General features: G+C 38.8%; 1 protein-coding gene across 3 annotated transcripts in view; it reads right to left on the bottom strand.

Annotated features, from left to right (window-relative positions):
* Positions 1 to 1,329: 1,329 nt before the first annotated feature.
* LOC117415400 (heparan sulfate glucosamine 3-O-sulfotransferase 1-like) overlaps positions 1,330 to 22,794 on the bottom strand; it is a 38,068-nt gene continuing 16,603 nt past the window's right edge. For all 3 annotated transcript variants that reach the window (XM_034025685.3, XM_034025684.3, XM_034025686.3), the window contains exon 2: positions 1,330 to 2,812. In XM_034025685.3, coding sequence (XP_033881576.3) covers positions 1,720 to 2,664 — 945 coding nt within the window. In that variant the 5' untranslated portion in view covers positions 2,665 to 2,812 and the 3' untranslated portion in view covers positions 1,330 to 1,719. The remainder of the gene's footprint in view (positions 2,813 to 22,794) is intronic.

Raw genomic sequence — 22,794 nt, 5'->3', positions numbered from 1 at the left:
AAGATATGGAAAACAATCACCTCAGTCTGCATGTAGTTTATTTTGGAAATATCTTGAAACGATCATCAGCCGAAATATACTTTGCTTTCTTTGTCGTCCATTTCTACTATTTTACCTCCAATGCTGAAAACTAGATTTTAGCAACCTAAATCAAAACAATGCAGCACCAACTTTGTCCCACCCCCTACTGCACAGTACAGGTCACATAAAAGCAGTAAAGACGCACTGATAGGCTGATTAAAACGTTGTCATTTGAATAGTAAACAAGAACGTTAACTGCTTTGAAGAATTTATTTTGTAAATGTTACTTGTGGACATGTTTACATATGCTGGCACAGTATTTAAGCATAATATAGAGGATATGTTATGAAAAACCATGGCATATGGTATTTATGTCATGGACAGATGTCGATAACAAACAAGCCTCTGGGCGTTATCCTTCCACCACACACCGCCCATGACTTTAATACTGAATGTCATGTTTTTTCATGATATAGCTTGTTTATGCCACAAATGTGTATATTTTCTTTAAATAAGATATCAGTAAGATGACTGTAGCTACCCTAAATCATCTAAAGGTAGCTAATGGTAATCTATTACATTTCACAAAGCAGTACAGAGCTTGTCCTTTCCAACAGGCAAGCTGGGTGTACAGAAGTGCATTCTTCATACATGGCTTTTTGTAAACACTTTTTCAAAATGATACGCAGTGTGCTTAGTGTGACAGAGACAGAATGATTCTTGGTGATAAATCTCCCTCCCGACCTGTGAGGGCGCTGTGTAAAGAGAACAGAGTGATTCATTCCCAGGGTTAGGTGGAAGTCGGCCACCTAAAAAGGAAGCGGAGCTACGGTACACCAAGTCATCGACCTGGAAGGGAAGCGATGTGGCAGCCGTAGATTCTGTCTCTGTCACATTAGCAATACTGCAGGTCACAATAATAATTAAAAAAAATATCCAGTCTCTAACTTTTAATGACATAATATAAATATAATTAAGCCACATAAGTGACATACATTATTGTACATCATAGATGTATAACAGAAGAGATAATTACCCTAGAGTCTAAATTATTCTGAATGAACTGCTAATTAGGCAGTGGTTGGTATATTATTGCTGGACACTAATTAAATTGGTAAGCTTGACCAATATTGTCTTTCACATCTCATTCCCCTCATGTTTTTTTTTACATTTGAATTTGAAACCAAACAGTTACCTGAAGCAAATTTGCTCACCCTTAATTCAGATATCTTCCAAAATGATCACAATTTGTTTCTCATACAGCTTACTGTTTTCAAAACTGGAAAACATGATTGCAGACCAATGCTGTACATTTAAAGCAATACAATTTATTTAAGAACAATTATTAGAGACAAAAAAAAAGTTGTATACAGTTTCACAAAGTCATATGCAAATAGCTGCATCTTTACATATAGTACAGTAGTACACTTAGTTAATGATCAAGCATTTTTTTCCCTTTCATTTTTTTTCTTTTTTTTATCCTGTATTTATATATTCATTTATCTGAAGACACTAAAGTTGTATAAAGGCAACTTCTAAGATAATCAAAAGTAGCTAAATCCTTTATTAATATGTCAGTTATAAAGTCCTTTTCACTTGCCAACATTGTTAAATAAGCAAATTATGATTTGGACTGGTTTCAAAAATTGTCCTCTCCACAAGTGAGTGAGAATGAGGGACAGAGCATTCATCCATCTTTTAATGCCAGTCAAATGAACGGTTGACCATTCTATAAAAGTTCTGGTTGTGGTCTTTGAAGTAGGCTTGCAGCTGCTCCAGCACGGTACTGTTCACCATAGGATGGGGACGACCTTTGGACTCATGCAAACATCTCTCCCGCCCCTCACTCCGGATGCAGTAAAACCCCTTGGTTTGATTGAAGTAGAAGTTTGAAGACATTATCCTGGGGCGCAGATTGAGGAACTTTTCCACTTTTTGTAATTCTGGTAGCGGGTCTCTAATCAGGGTGTCCCCGTCTACTATATGAATTTGGTCCAAGGAGAAATATTTCAGCCAGTTCTCCATATGGACATCATAGAGACTCCTCTGAATCGCCTTGTATTTTGTGTTCAGTGCCCCGTTCCGAATCACGATCTCTTCGATTACCTGGACAGGTTTCTGATTTTCCAATCGGTTGTAATAGACCTGTGTGTAGTCAGATATTACTCTTTCTGTGGGATCCCTCAGAATCAGCAGAAGTTTGATGGAGCTGTTCATCTCGTGAATCCTTTCTGGGGACAGGGATGAAGTGAAGTAGCCTGGTGTCTTCTCCACTGTGATTTGGTTTTCATAAGAAAAAGGCATCAGGTTCTTGTACCACTCTAATCCTTTCGCATAGTTCTCATCCCAGTCAAAGAAATGAACCTCAGTGGTGGCCACTACAATCTCGGGATGGATGTCCAACATTTCTAGCAAGGCTCTGGTCCCTCCTTTGCGAACCCCAATGATAATACTTTGAGGGATTCTTCGGTTTGTCCCTGGAGGTTGGACCTGTGGGGAGTAGTTCTTAGTTTCATTAGTGAGTAATCCCACTTGCTGTTTCAGGGAGTCCAATAGCGCTCCTTCCCCCTGCTGAGAATATTCTTTAGGAGTGCCGTGTGTCAAAGCCACAAGGAAGAAAACCAAAACCAGTAGGTAGGCCATGAGGAAAAAAACACAAAAAAGTAAATGACTAAAAGAGGGAAGTTTCCACTGCAATGCTGAGGTCAAACCATCTGAGCAGGAAATCTTGAGCTAGCATCTGATGGTGCGTTTGGGAAAGTTGATTAGGGGATGCCAGTTTGAAGTACATCTGTCAGGAACAAAGAAGTGAAAATTAATTAAATACATTTTACTCAATTGCATTATGATTTTGCTTTAAAAGAAGAATGCACCATGTTCAACTTATAAGTACCCAAATCCAAGGAATATGATAGTAAACCCTTTATCCCTGAAGTGGACTTCTTGAACAACTTCCTCTTGGCAATAAAAAGAGCTGTTTTAGAACTGCTAAGAACAGTCACTTTGAGTTGCTCTGTGAGGAATGCTCGGAGATGGAGGACTAAGGCAATGCACTACCAACGTTGGTCACCAGAGGCACTGTAGACAGTGGCTATAAATTGGACCGCGATAATGGCTGAATACCAGGAATTGCTTCCTACTTGGGATACAGTGAAAAAAACAGCAGAATCCTTTTGCTTAGTTCTTCTAGTGAACCTTGGTGGTTGTCATTACCATCCTTGGGCGAATGTCTGCCATATCTAGCATGGTTCTGCTCTCTACTTTGCAGACTCCAAAGAGAATGCTAGAAACAGTTTCAATGGAAACAAATGAGGGTTACATTGAACAACTACAGAAATGCCCTCAAGGACCATACCATCCTCCTTCCCATAGGCTACTGTTGCTACATACCAAGTGGTGCATACCCCGAACCTCCCCATCAAAATATATGTGAAACTGTAGGTGTGTACTATGACAGAACTACATATACATATGAATCAAAATGTGGTGTCATTTAAAACTACAGTGGTAACAGATCACACAAGGGGTACCAGCCAATTGGTATGGTATATAGAATTTTAAGAATCATATACAGTAAGAATTTTCAAAAAAACAGTGTTATTGTATCAAACTCATGATATAGTAGTGAGAGCTTTAGTAACAAGTGATTTGATCAAACGAAATGTGTTAATTAAATCAATCTGTTAATGCTTTGAAATTGAGTCGATGAGGTCGTCAATGAACAGTATAACGAGAACATGATGGGAGACTACATTTGGGGGCTGATTCGTGAAAGTGATTTACAGTATAATCGTAAATCTCGAAAAACTACTCACTTCTAAATCTTTTGTAGTCATTTTTGTATTACTTTAGTATAAATACATGTTAATTTGGATTCATATGTTGTTTTTTTCTGACTTTATGTGAACGAAAAGACATAAATTCGCCCATTTTCTCATTGGAAATTGGTACATTTCAAAATATCACTGTCCTGGTCACAAAAGCAAAGTTTGTGGGGAATAATAGCCATTTTCTATACTTTTGAGGCATATGTTTAGGCAAATTCCACGTCAATGATCTTGATCACATACCTAGTGGATCTGTGTGCCCTTGTGCGCCTGTTCACCTGTTCTTCGTTCTTGTGTGGATAAGACACAGGTTTTAAAAGCCAAGGACGCATTGCAAATCGCCTAAGGAAACTTAGTCACACTTTATTTTAAGGGCCATTTTTGTGTTTATTAACTGTTAACAAACATTGTTAATTTTTAACTAAGGGTTAGGGATAGGGTTATTGTTAGGTTTAGGGTTATGATTAATAAAAACCTGATTTAATTTGCTAAACATTATTACAGTAACAATATGAAATAGTGTCAAGCATATGATTGAATGGGTATTGATTATCCATAGGGCTCTGGTGTTTGATCTAATTTAACTTTGAAAACTTTTCAATCCATGTATTATTTTATTATTAATAATATATCTATTTACTCTACATTTTGGTATTAACTGAATATTTTACTGGAAAATCTGAATAAAACTAATTTGAAAATAAAATGAACCTAAACATTTGTCGTAACTTGTCCTTGGAAATATATGTTCATAGGTGGAAATGTAAAACTGAATGCAGGACAGTAATTGGGTTACAGTTAGCTGGATTGAGTGTTCAAGAATCATTCAAAACAAAATTGAGAAACTAAATTGTGCAGGCCTAGACAGTAGCTTTTATGCAGTGAGGGAACATCTTGAAGTCATCCTTCCCCTCATTTATAATGACAGGGTTCATTAAGAACCTAGCATCAAAAAGAGAATAGATTTTTGCCTCCCAGGAACCCCAATCTACGGAGTTCCTAGTTTAGATGCCACGTGCTGTAAATCACAACTCTTGAGAGATGCAACCTAAAAAAATATCATTTTAAAATCCTCACATCTGTTCATTATTGTGAAGGTTATATTTTCAATTCCGAAGGGTCACAATGTGACTACAGCTCTGTTAATGGTGCACCCATACTGATAAAAGCAACAATCACAAGCTCACAGAGTATGAACCTGATAATGTCTCACTATATATCACAAACACTATGGGTGCATTCCCTAGCTTTTTGTTTTCGGAAGCAGCACAGTAAAATCCTGATAAATTGCATTACATGGCACTTTCAACCATATTCACGTGAAGAATATTTTTAAAAGAATGTTTTCATGTATTAGGTGCATGAAACATACCATTAGCTAACACCAGAACAGTTTCATGAATATCAGACTTTATTGATTCCATCAAAACATACTTTAAATTACCCATAAGTTTTGTAAATACAAGACTTGTTACACTGTAATAAAATTGCACTTTTTAAAATCAGTGTGTATCTAAAGTATATTCTCAAACTTTACATTTAAGTAGATGCTAACATTTATTTATATATTGAGAGTGCACAATTATTTAACTTGTTTTCTACCTAACCCCCCTCCCCCCCCCCATAACAGCACAGAAGAACAGAAGGTCAGTGAGTGCCCCCATCTGATACCACATCTCTTTACACCCAGGAGATCAACAGCAGATACTGACAAGCTACTGGTCCCTGGAGGACGAAGGTCAGCCCTGAATATGTCTTCTTGAGGTTACAGGCGGATTTGGCCACTAGCATTGTCAAGTTGTTTGTTTTTTGTTTTTTTGACACTGACTATTGGAAATGTCTTGCACCATTAATTCTTTTAATCAGCTTTATCTTCAGAAATGTCATAGGAAGCAGATAATGGACAAGCAAAAAGGCCTTCTCTAACTAAAGAAAGAAATTAATACTTCTCAGTATTGAAGCAACTTGGAGGGCAGCAGTGTGGAGTAGCGGTCAGGACTCTGGACTCTTGACCGGAGGGTCGTGGGTTCAATCCCAGGTGGGGACACTGCTGTTGTACCCTTGAGCAAGGTACTTTACCTAGATTGCTCCAGTAAAAACCCAACTGTATAAATGGGTAATTGTATGTAAAAATAATGTGATATCTTGTAACAATTGTAAGTCGCCCTGGATAAGGGCGTCTGCTAAGAAATAAATAATAATAATAATAATAATAATAATAATAATAATAATAATAATAATAATAATAATAATAACTTCACTGAGAATGACTGCAAACAATATTAAAAAATGTGAAAAAATCCAAACATTAAAATGGAGTTATCCTCTGACCCCACGAATATTTTTATGAAGGGCTGGTGTTTGGTTTCGCATGCATGGACAACAAGCAATGTCTTTTCATACTCAAAGGCAAAGCTCCTGGGTCTTGTTACTGCAAGGAAAGCTTAGATTTCTGAACAAATGTTGCACATTAAATTGATAGAGTGATAGAGACTAAATAATGTACAAACCTGCTACTGAGAGCACACCGTATTACCTGACACCGACAAAAACAACAGCCAGGCGTCTGGAGCCTGTTGTCTTTAGGCCGGTAGCCAATAACAGCTTTGGCCTCCACATCTGCCATTGCTTTCTCTTTAAAGATACAACTGTATTTCTTATGTCTCGCTGTTTAACTCAACAGCAATATACTTAATTATGTTTACTGCTATGAAGACTGCTTGAGGGAATTTCATGTATTTAGGACAGAAGGTAGGAGACACTTCGTTATACAAAGTTTTTAGATCAATCAGTAACTTGGAACTGCATTGATAGGCCAAGAGGCCTCTTTTTGTTCTTCAGTTGTTCTAATTTTCTTAAGTTGTTAATAGAAATTATTAAAGCATTAAATTATGGATTGATATTAGGCTTGAACATTCTCATGCATTTACAACTGTATTTAACCCAAGAAACAAGCTTTAACACTTTGCGGTCCATTTATTCAGTGCATCTCAGGCGTGTCAGGTCCAATTTATTTTCACACACACAGATTATTTTAGACGCGCTGTTTAAAAGTATTTTTTTCACAGTAAAACAGGTTTAAAAGGCACTGCATATCAACAGGACACTCAGTACTGCATCTCCAGCCCTGCCCCACCCCTGCTCACTGTGTGTGACCCAGAGTAAGTCGTTTAACCTTCTTGTGCTTTGTCCTTCAGATGAGATGTAGGAAACATTCCCAGGAAATGTTATATAAAAAAAGAAAGGGCCTTGCTTAAATGTCATTACACGAGAGTTACAACATTTTCATCATTCTTTAATAAAAGACAGCATAAATTAGATTTTTAGATTATTGTCTTCACACAAACACCATTGAAACATTCTTCGCAAATTTGGTGAAGTATATTTTAACCTGTATGTTAACCACTCACCCATGTATATATTTTCTAAAGTGACAGTTATGAGTATAATTGTAGAATCTACTCTGTTATAAAGTGTTACAAAAGCAAAAAAAAATATCGACCCAGGACTAAGTTGATGAGAACAGCACTAAAAGCTTTCATTGTGGAATGTGCAATCCCACCTCAGCCACTGACTCATTGTGTGACCCTGAGCAAGTCACTTAATCTCCTTGTGCTCCGTTTTTCGGTTGAGACATAGTTGTCAGTGACAATGCAGCTGATGCATAGTTCACACACCCTAGTCTCTGTAAGTCACCTTGGATAAAGGCGTCTGCTAAATAAATAAATAGTAATAATAATAATAATAATAATAATAATAATAATAATAATAATAATGTGTATTGCTCAGATCTGCCCCCTTTTTTTTCGGCTTCTCTCGGCTCCTATCGGTCTCCTATCGGCCATTGAAAGGTTTTCTCGGCTATTTCCGGTCTTTTTGACCGGAAAGGGAAAATTGAGTGATGGATCTAACTCTTTAACTCCATTTTAGGCTGATATAGTGATCCCTGCAGCACTTTAAAGCTGTGGGAGCAACATAATTGCAAACAGTCAACCAGAAATGGTGAAAGGCAAAGATCTAACAGCATTTGAAAGTGGTATGGCAGTGGGTGCACATCGAGCAGGTGCCACAGTAAGGAGCACAGTCATGGTGGCAGGGCTATCAGCAAGAGCAAAACAAAGGGACAGTGGTTGCCAAGAGAGACAGCTGTGGCCACAAAAGGTTAGTGACAGACAGAGAGAAAAGACTAGAGAGGCTTGTTAAGTCTGAAATATTAATGACTGAACAGATCAACATCCCTCAAGACAACTTCCAGCCCCTTGTGTGATGTCAAGACTGTGATCAAGGGACATGGTGGGCCAACATGATGTTAGATACTGGTCCTAATAAAGTGGGTAAGAGTGTATATAAAATATAGGTCAGAGACAGCAGGGCTGAATTTTATATTTAAAAAAAAATATCTCCCTTCAACAACTATCCAGGGTTCAGGCGCTGTGGTTTTATTCATTTGAATGCAGAAGCTAGAGAACGATCCATTGTTAGGGTAATGTTGATTGCTCTACTTTAGAATGGTAAAATAAAAAGATATTAGCAGAATGTTAGACAAGGACAAAGACAAATTAAATCAATTTTCTTGCTATTCTGCTTGAAGAAAATATGTATCTCAATTAGGCTGCCTCTTAAATGTATTTACATCAGATAAGCTTTATGGAAAATTATGAAAGCTTCCAGCCCCATTGCCCCTAGAAATCACAATATAATGGAAAAATAAACCTATTAGGTGTTGTTATTTACACTTCAATAACAGTATTTTAACTAGCTTTTAGTGCCCCCCTGGTGGACAGATATTCAAATTTGACTATTTTGATCATTTAAAAGTTTCTAATCGGAATACACTATGGTCTGATATTCAGTAAATACTTTTGTATCAATGGGGTTGTCACAGGGTGACTGGTCCCATTTACTATTTAGAAGCCAGCCTCTCTAGGATTGTAAAATGTATGGTGTAGTTTTGACAAGGATAAGGTTTACCCTGTAAGGTAATTTGATGCATACTAATTAAGTATGCATCAAATTAATTAAGTACAGCTTTGCCTTCAATTATCCAGATTAGCATTAAGTGAGACCTTGAGAACCATTGCTTTAATATGCATAGTTAATCTCATCTTTATAACTACCAATGCAGATTTCTATAGTATATTTCCACAGTTACATTTGATTTATTTACATGCTCAAAGTGTGCATTCCTCAAATACTGCTCTTTCGTTCTAGTACGGAATTAAGAAACATTGCTAGTAATCTGCTAATCCTGTGTTTTGTTGGTAATACACTGCTGTGCACTAGATGGTGCTGGCACTTACTAATATAAAGACAATAGGCTGATCTAGCCTATATTAAATATGTCTATGGTAAATCACTAGCAGCTTCTACACTACTTGTCAAAGAACCTTAACACAGAATAAAGGTATTTGCAATAGGAACAACATGGGAATTTTGCAAACACAACGGAAAAATTAAAAAGCACACAATTTGAAGCTAATTATCAACTTAATGTTTTATTTTCTCTGTGCTTAACCATGACTGCCATTGCTTTGACACACTATCTCTATGCTTTGCTACACTTTTTTATAAGGGGAATAAACCCTGTGCGTTTCATCTATCTAGAGCAAACCAGCATTGTAGGGTTGGTTTTAATATAATAAGGAAAAGAGCACACATGTAAGGAGGGTCCTCATTACTGTGCACTACACTCATCTACAAGCTTAATATTTCTAAGCAAGTGCATGGTAGGATATTATTGAAACTGTATAAAATCAACAGATTACAACCAATTGTAATCTAAGTCTAAAGAAGGCTAGAAATGGGGAAAGCCATATCATGCATGCTGGTACATACTGATTAAAATCCCCTCTGCTTTTTTTGCTTGGGCAGAGAGACCCTGTCCAGTTAGAACCTCTCATGCTTCACGCCATCCTTATTTACTGAGGCTGTGGGGAAATGAAATAGACACTCTGCCCAGCACAGAAAACACTGGGGGGCTATAAAAAATGATAAAGGGGCCATGGAAATGGGTACCAAATCTGAACCATGTTTCCACAAACTTCATCAGGCAAGGCTATGTGGTTTCATGGAAGTTTCTATTCCATCACATTTCACACTCTAACAAGGTTTCATGTGGAAGTTATTGATCTCTAAGTACATGTTTCGGAACTTGATATTCTAATTAAATTATTCAAATCCACTTATTGTCAAACCGATATTAGCAGTTTGTATAACTAATTAACACACTGCCTTGTAAAATAGATAAATGAATAAATAAATATTTATATATATATATATATAATCTTCCTTTTTCAGAAATAAATGCACTGACCCATGCATTGATTGAACATCATGGCCTGCCACTACCTGGGTCCGCTTGGGGCCTGGACATGATTTCAAAAACAAGCTTGTTGGCTTTGCACAGGAGATGAGAGAGAGCAGGAGATGGGGTGTAGAAATGGACAGGCTGTGCACAAAGGAGAAGAAAGTGCCCAAACCAAAGAAGAAAAAGACAAGGTAAACCCTTTTCAAATCAGGCTGATTAAAAAAAAAACGATTGCTGTGTTTGTTTCTAAAGCTAAATCTTAAGTGATAGGATTATAGTAACATTGTTCTTTTTGTAGGATTATAGGTTCTGTCATATAAAGATTAAAAACAGTTGGATTAAACATGCTTAAATCTGGAAGTAATCGATGATGTTTTCACATTCCGCCTCTCCAGAGAAAATGAGAAGTACATTATATGTCAACAGTATTATACATCATGTCAACTAGCCACATGTCGTTGTGGTTAAAATAGATGCCTTTCAATGTATAGACAGTGTTCGATCAACTCAACCTACAGATGAGTTTAAAATGAGTGAAGTATGACAGGGCAAACTGTCTCTGTGGATAACAGAATACTTATAAGTAGGGGTCTACCTAAATCGTGAAATTGAGGGGTCACCGTGAAATTCACCTCTTAAGGGGCCAATGCATACAAACAAATACAGACAGGAAAAAAAAAGAAACCTCTTTTAAATGAACTACTGCACAACGCAAGTGACACAAAGTACGTATCTTCCTTCTGTAGATAGCCCTTTTTTATTCCTTGCCGTCCTGTGTGCATTGCAACAGACGTGCTGCATACATTGCCTTTATTAAAGTACGCCAGATGCCCTTGTGTAACCGAGTTTTTGGGCCGTTTCTAATCGATTTCCACATCTGTATAACTTAGCAAAGCTTTGCCTTAACTTCCAACCAATTCAGTGGATGCAGAACGTGTAGTCTCGATGTACAGGCAAGTCAACTGCAGGGGGATGCTGCATGCTTGCCTTTAACAAATGACAGCACTTTAGTAAGGAAGCAAGTACCACTATTTTTAGGCTTTATAGTGTTCTGAAATACTGTCTACTTAGGTTTATTTAATGTTTAAACAGGTCCGCGAAATGTCAGCGAAATCCTAATTTTATTCCGCAACATACCAGTGAAAAATACGTAAATTTACCGTGATTTAAGTAGACCCCTACTTATAAGAAGTTGCCGTAGTGACCACGTTTTGTTTGAAAGTTGCCTGTTAAACTGACTTTGATTTCTTGTCATTACACCGTGGTAAAACATAATAAAGTGTAGTAAAGCATAGTATCATAGTGGAAGAATGGAAAAGCGCTGAGAAACATGGTGCATTACTGATAACTAATGGAAAACACAGTAAAAATAAATAAATAAATAAATATGGTATTGGAAGGTTTAGAGAAAGCTTAACCTGCAACATTAAGATGGTAAACTTTTACAATAACACCAGCTGAACAACCTTTGACAAATATGTAGACCAAAGCTTTATTTTTTTATACCCTAAAAAAACTGTGTGAAACTGCAGTAGTTTATATACAGGAAAAAGAGGCTGGTACAGTAGTTCTGTAGTAACAAGATATACTGCACTGTGAATGATGGGAAGTGAACACAAAATAATAAGTTGCTGATGTTTATTAGGCACTATTATCTGGCTATTACCTTATAGATAATTTACACCACTTTACAAAAACCAAGGTCCAATATCTTCAGTTAATGGCGTAGGGTCTTAGTGCTATTATAAAGCGAGTTCTTTAGAGGGCATCTTCCTATGGGATATTATTAATGCTCTAATCAGAACCAGATGGGCTGAGACAATCCATGAGGTTTATAATTAAACTACATTCACCTCTTATAATTCAAGAAACTTGCCTTCTGACTATAATGACCTGAAAAACATTGCAGATGACATGATATTGCACTAGCTGACAGAGGCTATACGGGCAGATGTAGCATTCAGTGATGTCTCCAAATTAAGAAGCAGAAGCCTTTCAATGGATGTCACAAAGCAAGGACTGTTGTGGCTGTGCATATAACACACCACAACTGTGTTGTGTGGTGCACCACCTCATAAAGATGAAAGGGTTGCCCTCCACCAATGTCATTGATGCATGTACTGGGATCACTATAGCTGGATTTTAAGAGTTATTGATGCATGTATTTATAATTAAAACATTTATACAAAAGGAAACACATTTGCAACTGATTTCTTTGTCATCTGTTTACAGTGTCAAATGCCATTGGCCATTGTACACTATTAGTGGATGTTAGGTACAGAGACACAACATTATATTCACAACAAAAGACAGTTTTGCTGCAGGGAATTTGGTGGCCGGAGCCCCAGAAGAGGGAGCTGCTGGTTATGAAGATGGGGGGAGAGGTCAGGAGACCACCTTCCCCCGCAGCAGTTTCGCTGCAAGAAATTTGGTGGCCAGAGCCCCAGAAGAGGGAGCTGCCGGCTACAGAGAGTGGGGGGGGGAGGTCAGGAGACCACCCCCACAGGCCGCCGGGCAGCCGCAAGATTGCTTTGGCCGGAGGAGCCGGCCTGTGTGCGGTCAGCCTGGCCGCTACAGCTGTTGGGGTGGAAGGAGGACCTCCCACCGTGGCCGCCACCTTTGGCCCGTTGCTGCCCCTGTTCCTGGACCTGGGGTGTAAACCAGGACTTTTGGGACTAAGGGGGAGGTGGTCTTTTGAGGCCATGCGTGCTGCGCATAAGGGGGGGCATGTGTGGCGGAGTGTCCTGCCCATTTGTTTATTATTTATTTTATATTATGATTTATGTTTATATTACGGCTAAAGCCGATTGTTATTTGTTATTGTTTTATATTTATATTTAAAAACTTTGTGAGGATGTGTGACTGATCAGCTACCGATTATTTAACTAGCTGACAGTCACGCATCCTCACTAAACTCGTGCAGACTGTGGCCGAGGGGCAATAATATAATTAACAGCTAGTTAACCCCTCGGCCAGAATATAAAAGCCTGCAGCTGTTCACGCTGAAGGAGGAGAGTGTCAGAGGCGAGACGTGCTTTGCAAAGTAAGTGAGAAAAACAATTGCTATAGATAACTATACTTGTTAACGTTATTGTTTGTTTGTTTGTTTGGCCCTTGTGCTCTTTTGTTTGGTGTTTTGTTTACATCTTTTGTTTTATTATTTAATAAATCACTGAGTGCCGTAGCGCTGCAGTTTCACCACCGCCATTAATTGTTTTGGTTTCTGTTTCTGGTCCGTGACGTCACCACCCACACACCACTCAACAACAGCTTGGTCACAATTACGTATACTCTTAATATGCTGTATGTATATATAGTTCTCTGTGTTTTTTTGTGTTTGTACAGCACTTTGAGATGCATGCATTTAGGCGCTTTATAAAATAAAGATGATTATTATTATTATTATTATTATTATTATTATTATTATTATTATTATTATTATTATTCCTTTGGGTTTCCCAATACTGGTCCTGGGGGACCCCTGTGTGTGCTGGTTTTCATTCCAACTGAGTTCTCAGTTACTCAATCAAACTAATAATGTAACTAATAATATGCTTAATTAGACCTTTTTAATTGTTCTCAGCTCCTAAAAAGTTGCCGATTTCAGGTTACTTATAAAATTGTATACTTAACTTGAAATCTCAAACTGTTTAAAAGCTGAAAACAATTAAAAAGGTCTAATTAAGCTAATGAATATGTAAATTAAGGGTTCTATATAAGTAAACTCGGTTGGTATGAAAACCAGCAGACACAGGGGTACCCCAGGACCAGGATAGGGAAACCCTGCCTTAGGGATTAGAGTCTGCAATTTCCATCTCTTCAACATTAGACTTCAGAGCACCATCTAGTGTAAATACAGAACATTGCAGCAGTTTTTTGTTTTTTTTTATTTAGAATGGAGACGCACAACCATTAACCATCATCATTTCCAGGTTTGTTGGCATCACTACCAACTTTGTATTTACTTAAAGATAAATGTATGGTTGTATTTACATAATAAGGAAGGTTAATATCTCACAGCCTGTGTTTAATCATTTTTCTGGTACAGACAACATTTGAGTAAAAGGGAGATACGCTGTTGAACTTTTCATTTCTGATTCATTTTCTTCACTTTGAAAAGTATCTAAGGGTTTAAAATGATAAAGCAGTCCTTTTATTCCTGTTGGTTCTGCACCTGTTGGAGTCCCCCATGTTAGCATTGCTTGTGATGAGACATATTTTCATTTCCACCTCACATGCTGTGCAATCTTGCTTTACTCACTGTGGGCCAGGTGAATTATACACCTGTTTATAATTTTCTCTGAATAGGATACTAAAGGCCTCATTTACTAAACAGCTGTAACTTTAGGTTACTTACCATAACCCTGGTTCCCTGAAAGAGAAGACCACCACCAAAACATACTTATGGGATATTCCTGCCTATTGGTAGGTATTCACTGAGCTCCATCAGAGCTGCCAGTAGGCCCCTTCCTTGGGTGACGTCCTCAGTCCTGCCTACCGAGGGATTAAGCAGTCAACTCACAGAAGCCATGTTCTCTTTTTGCATCGAACCCGTGAGGGTGACCGATGTGACCTTGCTGGTTGGTGGTCATCTTCTCTTTCAGGGAACCAGGGTTACGGTAAGTAACCTAACGTTCCCTTTCAATTTGAAGACAACCAGAACCGTTGCGAGGGAGAAGGAATGGCAGCTGATGAGGGACGCATCAGAACCGCATAACCCAAGGTTAGCGGTGCGAGCGTGCAACCTCAAGGAAGGATCAGGGGAGTAGCTAAAGCAGCAGTGCCTACCCTGACCGTGTGTAGTCACACACCTGGTCACTACGCAGCATATACCAGGGACACACAGGTTAAAGCAGTGGCGGGCGAATGAAAATCAGCAGGGGAGAACAGGACAGTGAGCTACTGAAAATACTTTACAACAATGACCTTCTACTACTTTCTGTGTATGGAGCCAGAAATTCCATCACTTTTATGTACTGTCCCTCTTTTCTGACTGTTAAGCACTGACCGCTCTTGGTTGCCCTGTCACGCTTCTTTCTCTGATATGTGTCTCCAGGTTAAACCACTGTTTCGTTATTTCCTCAACTACAAATGAAATATGAAATATGCTTGCAATACCCTATACTGCACAAAATCCATGTGTTTATGTATGCAAATCGGATCAAAACAAACTTGTTTTGATTACAAAACTGACGCATCACCGTCGTAAGACAATTAGACGCACGTTAAAATCGGATGCGTTATCGGATCCAGTGTGCAAAGGCCTTAAGTGTATGCAGCACACAAAGAATATTTAAATGGAAAAATGAATGATTCTGAGACTGTGTTGTTTGCGACAAGGACACTGATGATCAAGGCAACTGTGTCTGTACATTATTTTCATCCCACATAGCTTTAAAACTGCTAATTCAGGGGAACTTACTGCTTAGTAGATACACTGATTCCACACAACAGTAGTAAGTCAGGATATCATTAAGACGCTTGTGGAGAATGGCATTGATTTCAATAGTGTGTCTGCCTTTATAATAATAGACAATGTAACACAGGGAGAAACACCAGCTGTTTACATCTATGCTTAGTCGTATATGATTTTTTTTTGTATTATCATTTTTTTTAGGTTGATAGGCTCCAGTGGCATATATGATGTTATGTTATTTACTAATAATTTGACGGTATCTGTGGTTTTAAAACTTTATAAAGAATTTCTGTTTTTATAAAGAAAAACACAAAAGCTTTGGTTTTGTCATTTCAGGTTTGCCGTTAACGTTTCTCCCGTGCTTAATATTTTGGGATTAAAGGCAGCCAAACGGCAGTACTGCCTTTGTTTTTTTTTCTGTTCCTGCATCTGGCCTGACGTCACCACAACGTCATCCTGTCACAGTAGTATAGAGGTATCCACAGTTGTTTGTGAAAATAAATGTCAGACAAACAATTTTTCCCTTTACAGTTCCTAAATTTACAATCCACTCTTCCACAACACTTTGCCCACCTCAATTTATAGGTAACAAGTGACTCCTCCACAAACCAGACACCTTAAAGACCCCTAGTTGTTGCATGACCTAAATTGACATTACAAAACTTAAGTTTTCAAACAAAAAATAATATCTATTAAAAAATGTATATAAATAAATAATAATCTAAAAGTTTATATTTTGTGGTCATTATATATATATATATAGAAATTTAATTTATAATAAACCCCAAAACAATATATACAACCATTGATTTCCCTGAATCCAGTCCACTATCAGTGTGTAAATGTACTATTTGTCTAGATTTGCAAACAGAAAGACTATTGGGATATTTTCATTTATTTTAGTTTTAGAATAATAGATTTCCATTAAGTGACATTTGGTTTCATATTTGGCTAACCACGTAACCACCCCATTATAAAACCCCAGACACATGCAGCATCTGTAGACAAACACCATAATATAAATACAAAAGACAATTAACAAACTTCATGTAATAAGTTACAAAAAAAAAGGAACAGTATTGCAATTCAATATGCCTGTGTGTCTGGATGAAAAGTGTACATATGAAACTATTTGGGAGTACCAGCACCATTATTTTAGAATCATATCCTAGGATTAATTATAGCACCACAATCCTTTGCCATTGTTTTGAAAATAAACATCCACAAAAGGGTAAATTGGACATCAATGGGGGAGTTTCCTTTCAATTCAAAGACGACCCCCAAAACATTACTCATGGGATATGTCTCCTATTGGTAGGTATTTACTGAGCTCTTTATATCAGAGCTGACGATAGTCCCCTTCCTGGGGTGACCTCCTCGATCCAGACTACTGAGGGATTAAACAGTCAGCCCACAGAAGCCATGTTCTCTTTTTGCTTCTCAAGACGGTAAGGTAAGACCTCCGTGTTGAACTGAGCGTATTTCAAAAAGAGCTTTTCTGAGTCGACTGCAATTCCCCTGCATTTGTGCTGAAAGCTGGCTTGCTGCTTTTGTGGAATCAGCGGCTCTAAAATAAAGCCTCTTTTTCTCCTTTCTTCAGCAGCCTGCCTCGCTTGCGTTGCAGGCTGCCTTTTCTTACTGTCTGTCGTATGTGAGCGACTGCCTGTACAGTACTGATTTAAAAGGAGTGAGTGTGTGTATCTTTTCTGCTGACACTCTTGGGGAGAACGCAGTTCCTCCACTGGGGCTAGGCCTCGCTGTATCCCCACTGTTGAGTGATTCCGCCGACTACCGTGCGTGCAGTAGTGTGAAATATAAATAAATAAAAAATGGTATTGTTGTTGTTCCGTGACCCGATCACGCAACCCAGCTTGCCTGCGTTGTGCTGTGGATTAGCTGCAGTGCAGTTAAAAAAAACAAAACAAACAACAACAACAACAACAACAACAGCAGCACCCAGTCAACCATGAGCTGCATTTTTATCTGCCCCACTGTAGAGTAGACTTCGCCGGCTGCCTCAGTCCGCCCACCCCGGTGTGTCGGGCCTTCAAAAAAGTTGTTTTTGTCTCCCTGGTTTATGCTGCGCGCTGATCAGGTGTGTGAGGGGCAGGGCAGGCATCGCTTTATTAGCTGCCCCCCTGTGCTTCGGTACCTCGGTGCACACGTTGTTTAAGTGCTCCCATGCCTTGCACTTCATGCAGGCATTTTGCCCGATGCCTGAGCCCCTTATACCAGGTGTTACTGAAGGAGTGACGGCGAGCATGTCCTGGTTTCATGCTTGCATGTCCTGTAGGGCAAACTTGCCCCAGGAGGATGGGCACACTCTATGTGCGCGGTGCCTGGATGTCCAGCATGCCACTTTGGCCCTCGGGGATGAGACCTTTTGCGACATCTGCAAGGCTTTTCAGCCCTGGGTGCTTCGCAATAGGTTGGCTAGGGCACGGGGATAGATGTCGCCGCCCCCAGTACCAGCCCCTGTCTTCCCCAGGGGAGTTCAGGGTAAGCGGGAAACACCATCACTGATGGCAGAGGAGAACGCGATATTTATAGCGGCCTCCTGGGGTGGCCCCCATTGAGATGGAGGAAGGAGAGGAGCCTGCGCTCTCTAGTGAGGTGGAGCCTACTTCTGAGGTTGCCTCGGAAGCTAGTGTGCACCCACTTTAGAACTTTGTCGAGCTCGGCACTGATGGGATGGCTGAGCCACACCGGTCCGTGTTCTGGATGCAGGCCGTAGCTCCCCGCCGACTTTATGGAGGAGATGCGCTCCTCTTGGGATCAGCCAGCCTCGACGCCAAGCATGTCAAAGCAAGCCTCACAGCTTGCTTCCTTGGAAGGCGCGGATATGCTGTGCCTGGCAGGGTTTCCCCCAGTGGATTCCACCATTGCGGCTTTGCTTAAGGCTCCGCTGGTGGGGGGGTTACCCAAGGACCCTGTGTGCCCGAACCCGAAGTGCAGGGTTATGGAGACACAACTCAAGCGGGCGTATGCAGTGGAGGCGCACATTGCCCACCTGGCAAACACGGCGGGTATACTGACCACATACATGGACAGCATACTAAGGGAAGCCCCACTCCCAGAGCCGGTGGCTACCGAGTTGTGCCTCCTGTCAGGCACACTGCTCCAGATCTCCGGCCTTCAAGGGCAAGCCCTAGGCCGGAGCCTGGCAAGATCAGCGGTAGCTCGCAAACAGTTGTCGCAAGCGAGGGTCCCAGACGTAGATAAGGCAGCGTTATTAGATGCGCCGATGTCCCCAGAGCATACTTTTGGGCCGGCGGGGGAGAAGATCCTGTAGCGCTCCTACCAGGAACGTGAGGCATCTCAGCAAGTGCTCCGCTCTCACCTCAGCAGCCCCAGCAAGGGCCCTGAAGACTTGCGGCCTCAGACCCTTCCATTTTCCGCACAACAGCTGCAATGCTGCCGCGCTTGCACCTCGGACACCTGGGTGCTCGCTACCGTGCAAAACGATTACACGCTACAGTTTGGTTTGGGGCCTCCTCTCTTTTGAGGGGTCATGAATACATCCGTGTCACTACTAACAATACCACCAATGGACATCTGAAAAACAATTTGGACAAGCAGTAAAACATATTATTAAACAACCAGGCACGAGGCATTCATTTATATCACTAAGCACTGCACAATACATTTGTACTTACAAATCACAGCTTTATTACATGAGCTTAACACTGTGCTTTGGAGTTTCACTAACAAGATGTCACCTGACAACCATGGATTTCCAGATGAGATTCTCTGGTGTGCCTGTTCTCTGTTCATGGAAACCACATTTTCCCGAGCTGTCTGCGAAACCAGCACTAAAACGCTACGCATGGCTAATTTGCATGTCGCTCTTCTCCTTTCCCATTCATTTGCATGACGTGAGCCAATGGAAACCCGAAATGTATAGGGTCATTTTTCATTTGGCTCGAGCACAATGTCTAGAGAAAAATTAGAACACACATGGAAACTCCCCCAATGATCCAAATATAGCATACATATGTGTACCATGTATGAAGCCAAAATCTCAAAGCCTTAGTTCTTTTCATGTGGAGACAAAAGCCACAGAAGCCCAATATGGCACTATCTTAGGTCAAAAGTTAAAGAGAAGGGTGTCCCAAAGAGTACAAAATTTATAATTTCCTCTGAAAGGGATATTGAGTGTCCAACATGGGGAGTGGGATACTCTGCAATGTTATAACTTTAATAATGTTTCAGATATAAGATACTAACAATGAAAATGTAAAGTTGCCAGGTGAAATGGTTTATGAGATATTAGCAAACCCATACAATCTCCCCTCACGAGGATGCCTCTGTATCATTATATGTATTCTATCTCCGCTGTAAACTAAGCCTTTTCATGAAAGTGTAGCCCAATAAATATATTGCATATTAATGGGTCACTAATTGTTTTAAGCACAATTTGGGGACATCTGTTTTTTATTCACACATCAAATTAGGCAATAGATGTACATCAAAAAGGAAGGATAAGAAAGGTTGTCATTTGAAAGGACTTTTTAATTTGCAGTTTATGCCAAACTCCTCTTCAATAGAGAAAAACACAAGCTTACATTACTGCTTGATTTATTTTTTTTTTCAGGCTAAGGAAAAGGTCTCTATTTTCTCCAATAATTAGCTATTAAAATGCCATTCCATATCTTTACACAGGCGGGTACTCAGCATCTAAATGCACCTCAAATCAAAGTGCTAAAAATCTCATCCACAACTATAAATGAATTTAAAAGGAACATTATCGTAATATTACACCCTTATTCCTCTTATCCTTTTTTTCTCATTACACCAACTCAAGCATAAGACTAGAATATTACTGTTTTATTTTATTCCTCATGTATATGAAGTTGTTATAAGGTTATCTAATTTCTAAAGTATGTTTGTCAGAGCTATGGGGAATATGAAGGTCATTGTTGTAATAGACATTTGTTTTACACATCGACATACTAATTCATATGCATAAGACATGCAAGGATATAAGAACACAACATTTAAATACACACACACACACACACATATATATATTCACATATGAAGTGTATAGTATTTTACATTTTGCAGGGTATACTTTTTTGTTTCTAAAAATGTTCTTTTAATTATTATAAAATTGAATCTGATGCCCAAGTCAAGGACAACCTATTATGATTATGAAGTAGACATTCATATTATATTAATTCAAAATTTTTCAAAGTTAAACTAGAAAGTGGTATTGTAGTAAATAAAACAGAACTCAAAACAATACAGTTTGTATTCATTTCAATGGGTTTCAAGGAGTTTATCAGTCTGGCTTGTGCCACTTCTGAATGAATGAAGGGGTAGAACAAGAAGAAAAATAAGATGATCAGGAAGCAGGGGTAAAAAACCTTATTGTAACAAATGTCCTTGAAACATTTCGAGCAAGCTGTTCCCTCGGCTATGTCACCTGTGAGATTATTTAGGGTTTGAATGGAACCATCGGGTTTCTACAGGCTCTATATTAAAACATTATCTATGCTTGTTTACTGTTCTGAGGGTATTTTTATTATTGGAACAGCTTAATAAAGACCATTTAATAACATGATGTACCCTATTTAATCAAGCTGTTGCTATAGTGAGCTTGTGAGTCACTGTAACAATGTCATAGGGACAGTAGCGGAGCCAGCGGGGGTGCAGGGTGTGCGGCCACACCCCCTGGCCAAGAAAATGAAGGTTGGTGGGCCCCTCTCGACTGCTCGAACACACACTTAGAAAAATACACCTCCACACATGCAGTTGAATACTGTAGCTGTTATATGCTTAACTATAACTGGCACGACAATCTAATCGGCCCAAGTGTTGCTTTTAAGCCATGGGGACACTAGTCTACATGTTGTTAGAACAATGTAGAAAGGGATACTTTCTGATGTGATGTAAAAAGTCATGTGACTAGCTTCTTCGCTGGCGGAAAAAAAATAAATGGTGCAGAAAGTGAATGTGAAATCGGTATGCATTATTGTGAAGGAGACTCTCCTTATCGATTTTGTTTTCAGTGGTCAAATTGTGTTTTCAGTGGTCATTTTCTCTCAAATAAAAGCTTTCATTTGATACAACTTAATAGTAATGGATAAAGTGAGTCCTGCTTTTTGTTTAAAGCCATTTGAACATTGCAGTTCAGCAGACGCAACTTGCAAATATTTACAGTTAACGATATCTGATTTGTAGAAGAAAATAATCGTCAACCGGAAAAATTAGGAATTATGTTCAAAATAATATAATAGAAAATCTGTAACAATAATCTCATTTCAACTTCTCTCTATTTACAATTAGTTTTATTTACACATTTATTTACACTATAAAAGAAATACACTATAAAAGAAATTTACACTATAAAAGAAATTCTCAGATAAAAAAAAGAAGAAAAATCTGCGTTATTCCGCCAGTAAAATAAAAGGGGTAAACATGAGTTTTTCCTCCCACATGATAAGACACACAAACAGTACTTCTGGGTAACAGTTAACACAGGAAGTATTTATTGTTGGTCTTGTTACACTTTCTGTGTCTCTTTATGTTCTGTTTTAGTTTATAACTGTAATTATTCTTGAACTGTAACCTTGTATTACAGTGTAACATGTGTAAGTTGCTTTGGATAAATGCATCTGCTAAATAAATAAATAAAATAAAAATGGTTACATTTTCAAATTCTAAGCAAGTTACAAGCTTACCAGCACCATTAATCAATAAAACAAACATACTTTTTTTTTACTTCAAATATTACAAATAGCTCCCTGTTATAAAAAATAAATAAATAAATAAATAAATAAATAAATAATAATAATAATAATAATAATAATAATAATAATAATAATATTCAGGTTAGTTCAACTCCGAGTTAGTCTTCATCATCCGGATGGCTATTGTTAAAATAGAGTTGCAGCATTCCAGCTACAATTGGTCTGACTTTGGAATGGCACCACCTCCCTAATGTACTTGATGAAAAAATCTCGAACTGCCGGTTGATCCACTTTGTACAGAGGAATATCGGCTTTTACACAGATTTTGACAAAATCTGAAACAGTTTCAAGCTGTTCTTTGGCAGTTGTAAGACTCTGAAATGGTCGGCCCTGCTGTTTTAGCTGTTATATTTGGCGCTTCCCATGTGATCTACAATGGTCTGACTATGAGTGTAATCTACAGCCTTGCTGCATGAAGTACAAAACAGCACATTACCATCGACGTGAAATTCGTCCTTGCCAAATTCG

The sequence above is a fragment of the Acipenser ruthenus genome, chromosome 7, assembly GCF_902713425.1.
Source record: "Acipenser ruthenus chromosome 7, fAciRut3.2 maternal haplotype, whole genome shotgun sequence".
Lineage (NCBI taxonomy): Eukaryota > Metazoa > Chordata > Actinopteri > Acipenseriformes > Acipenseridae > Acipenser > Acipenser ruthenus.
This window is presented reverse-complemented; position numbering and strand designations above follow the sequence as displayed.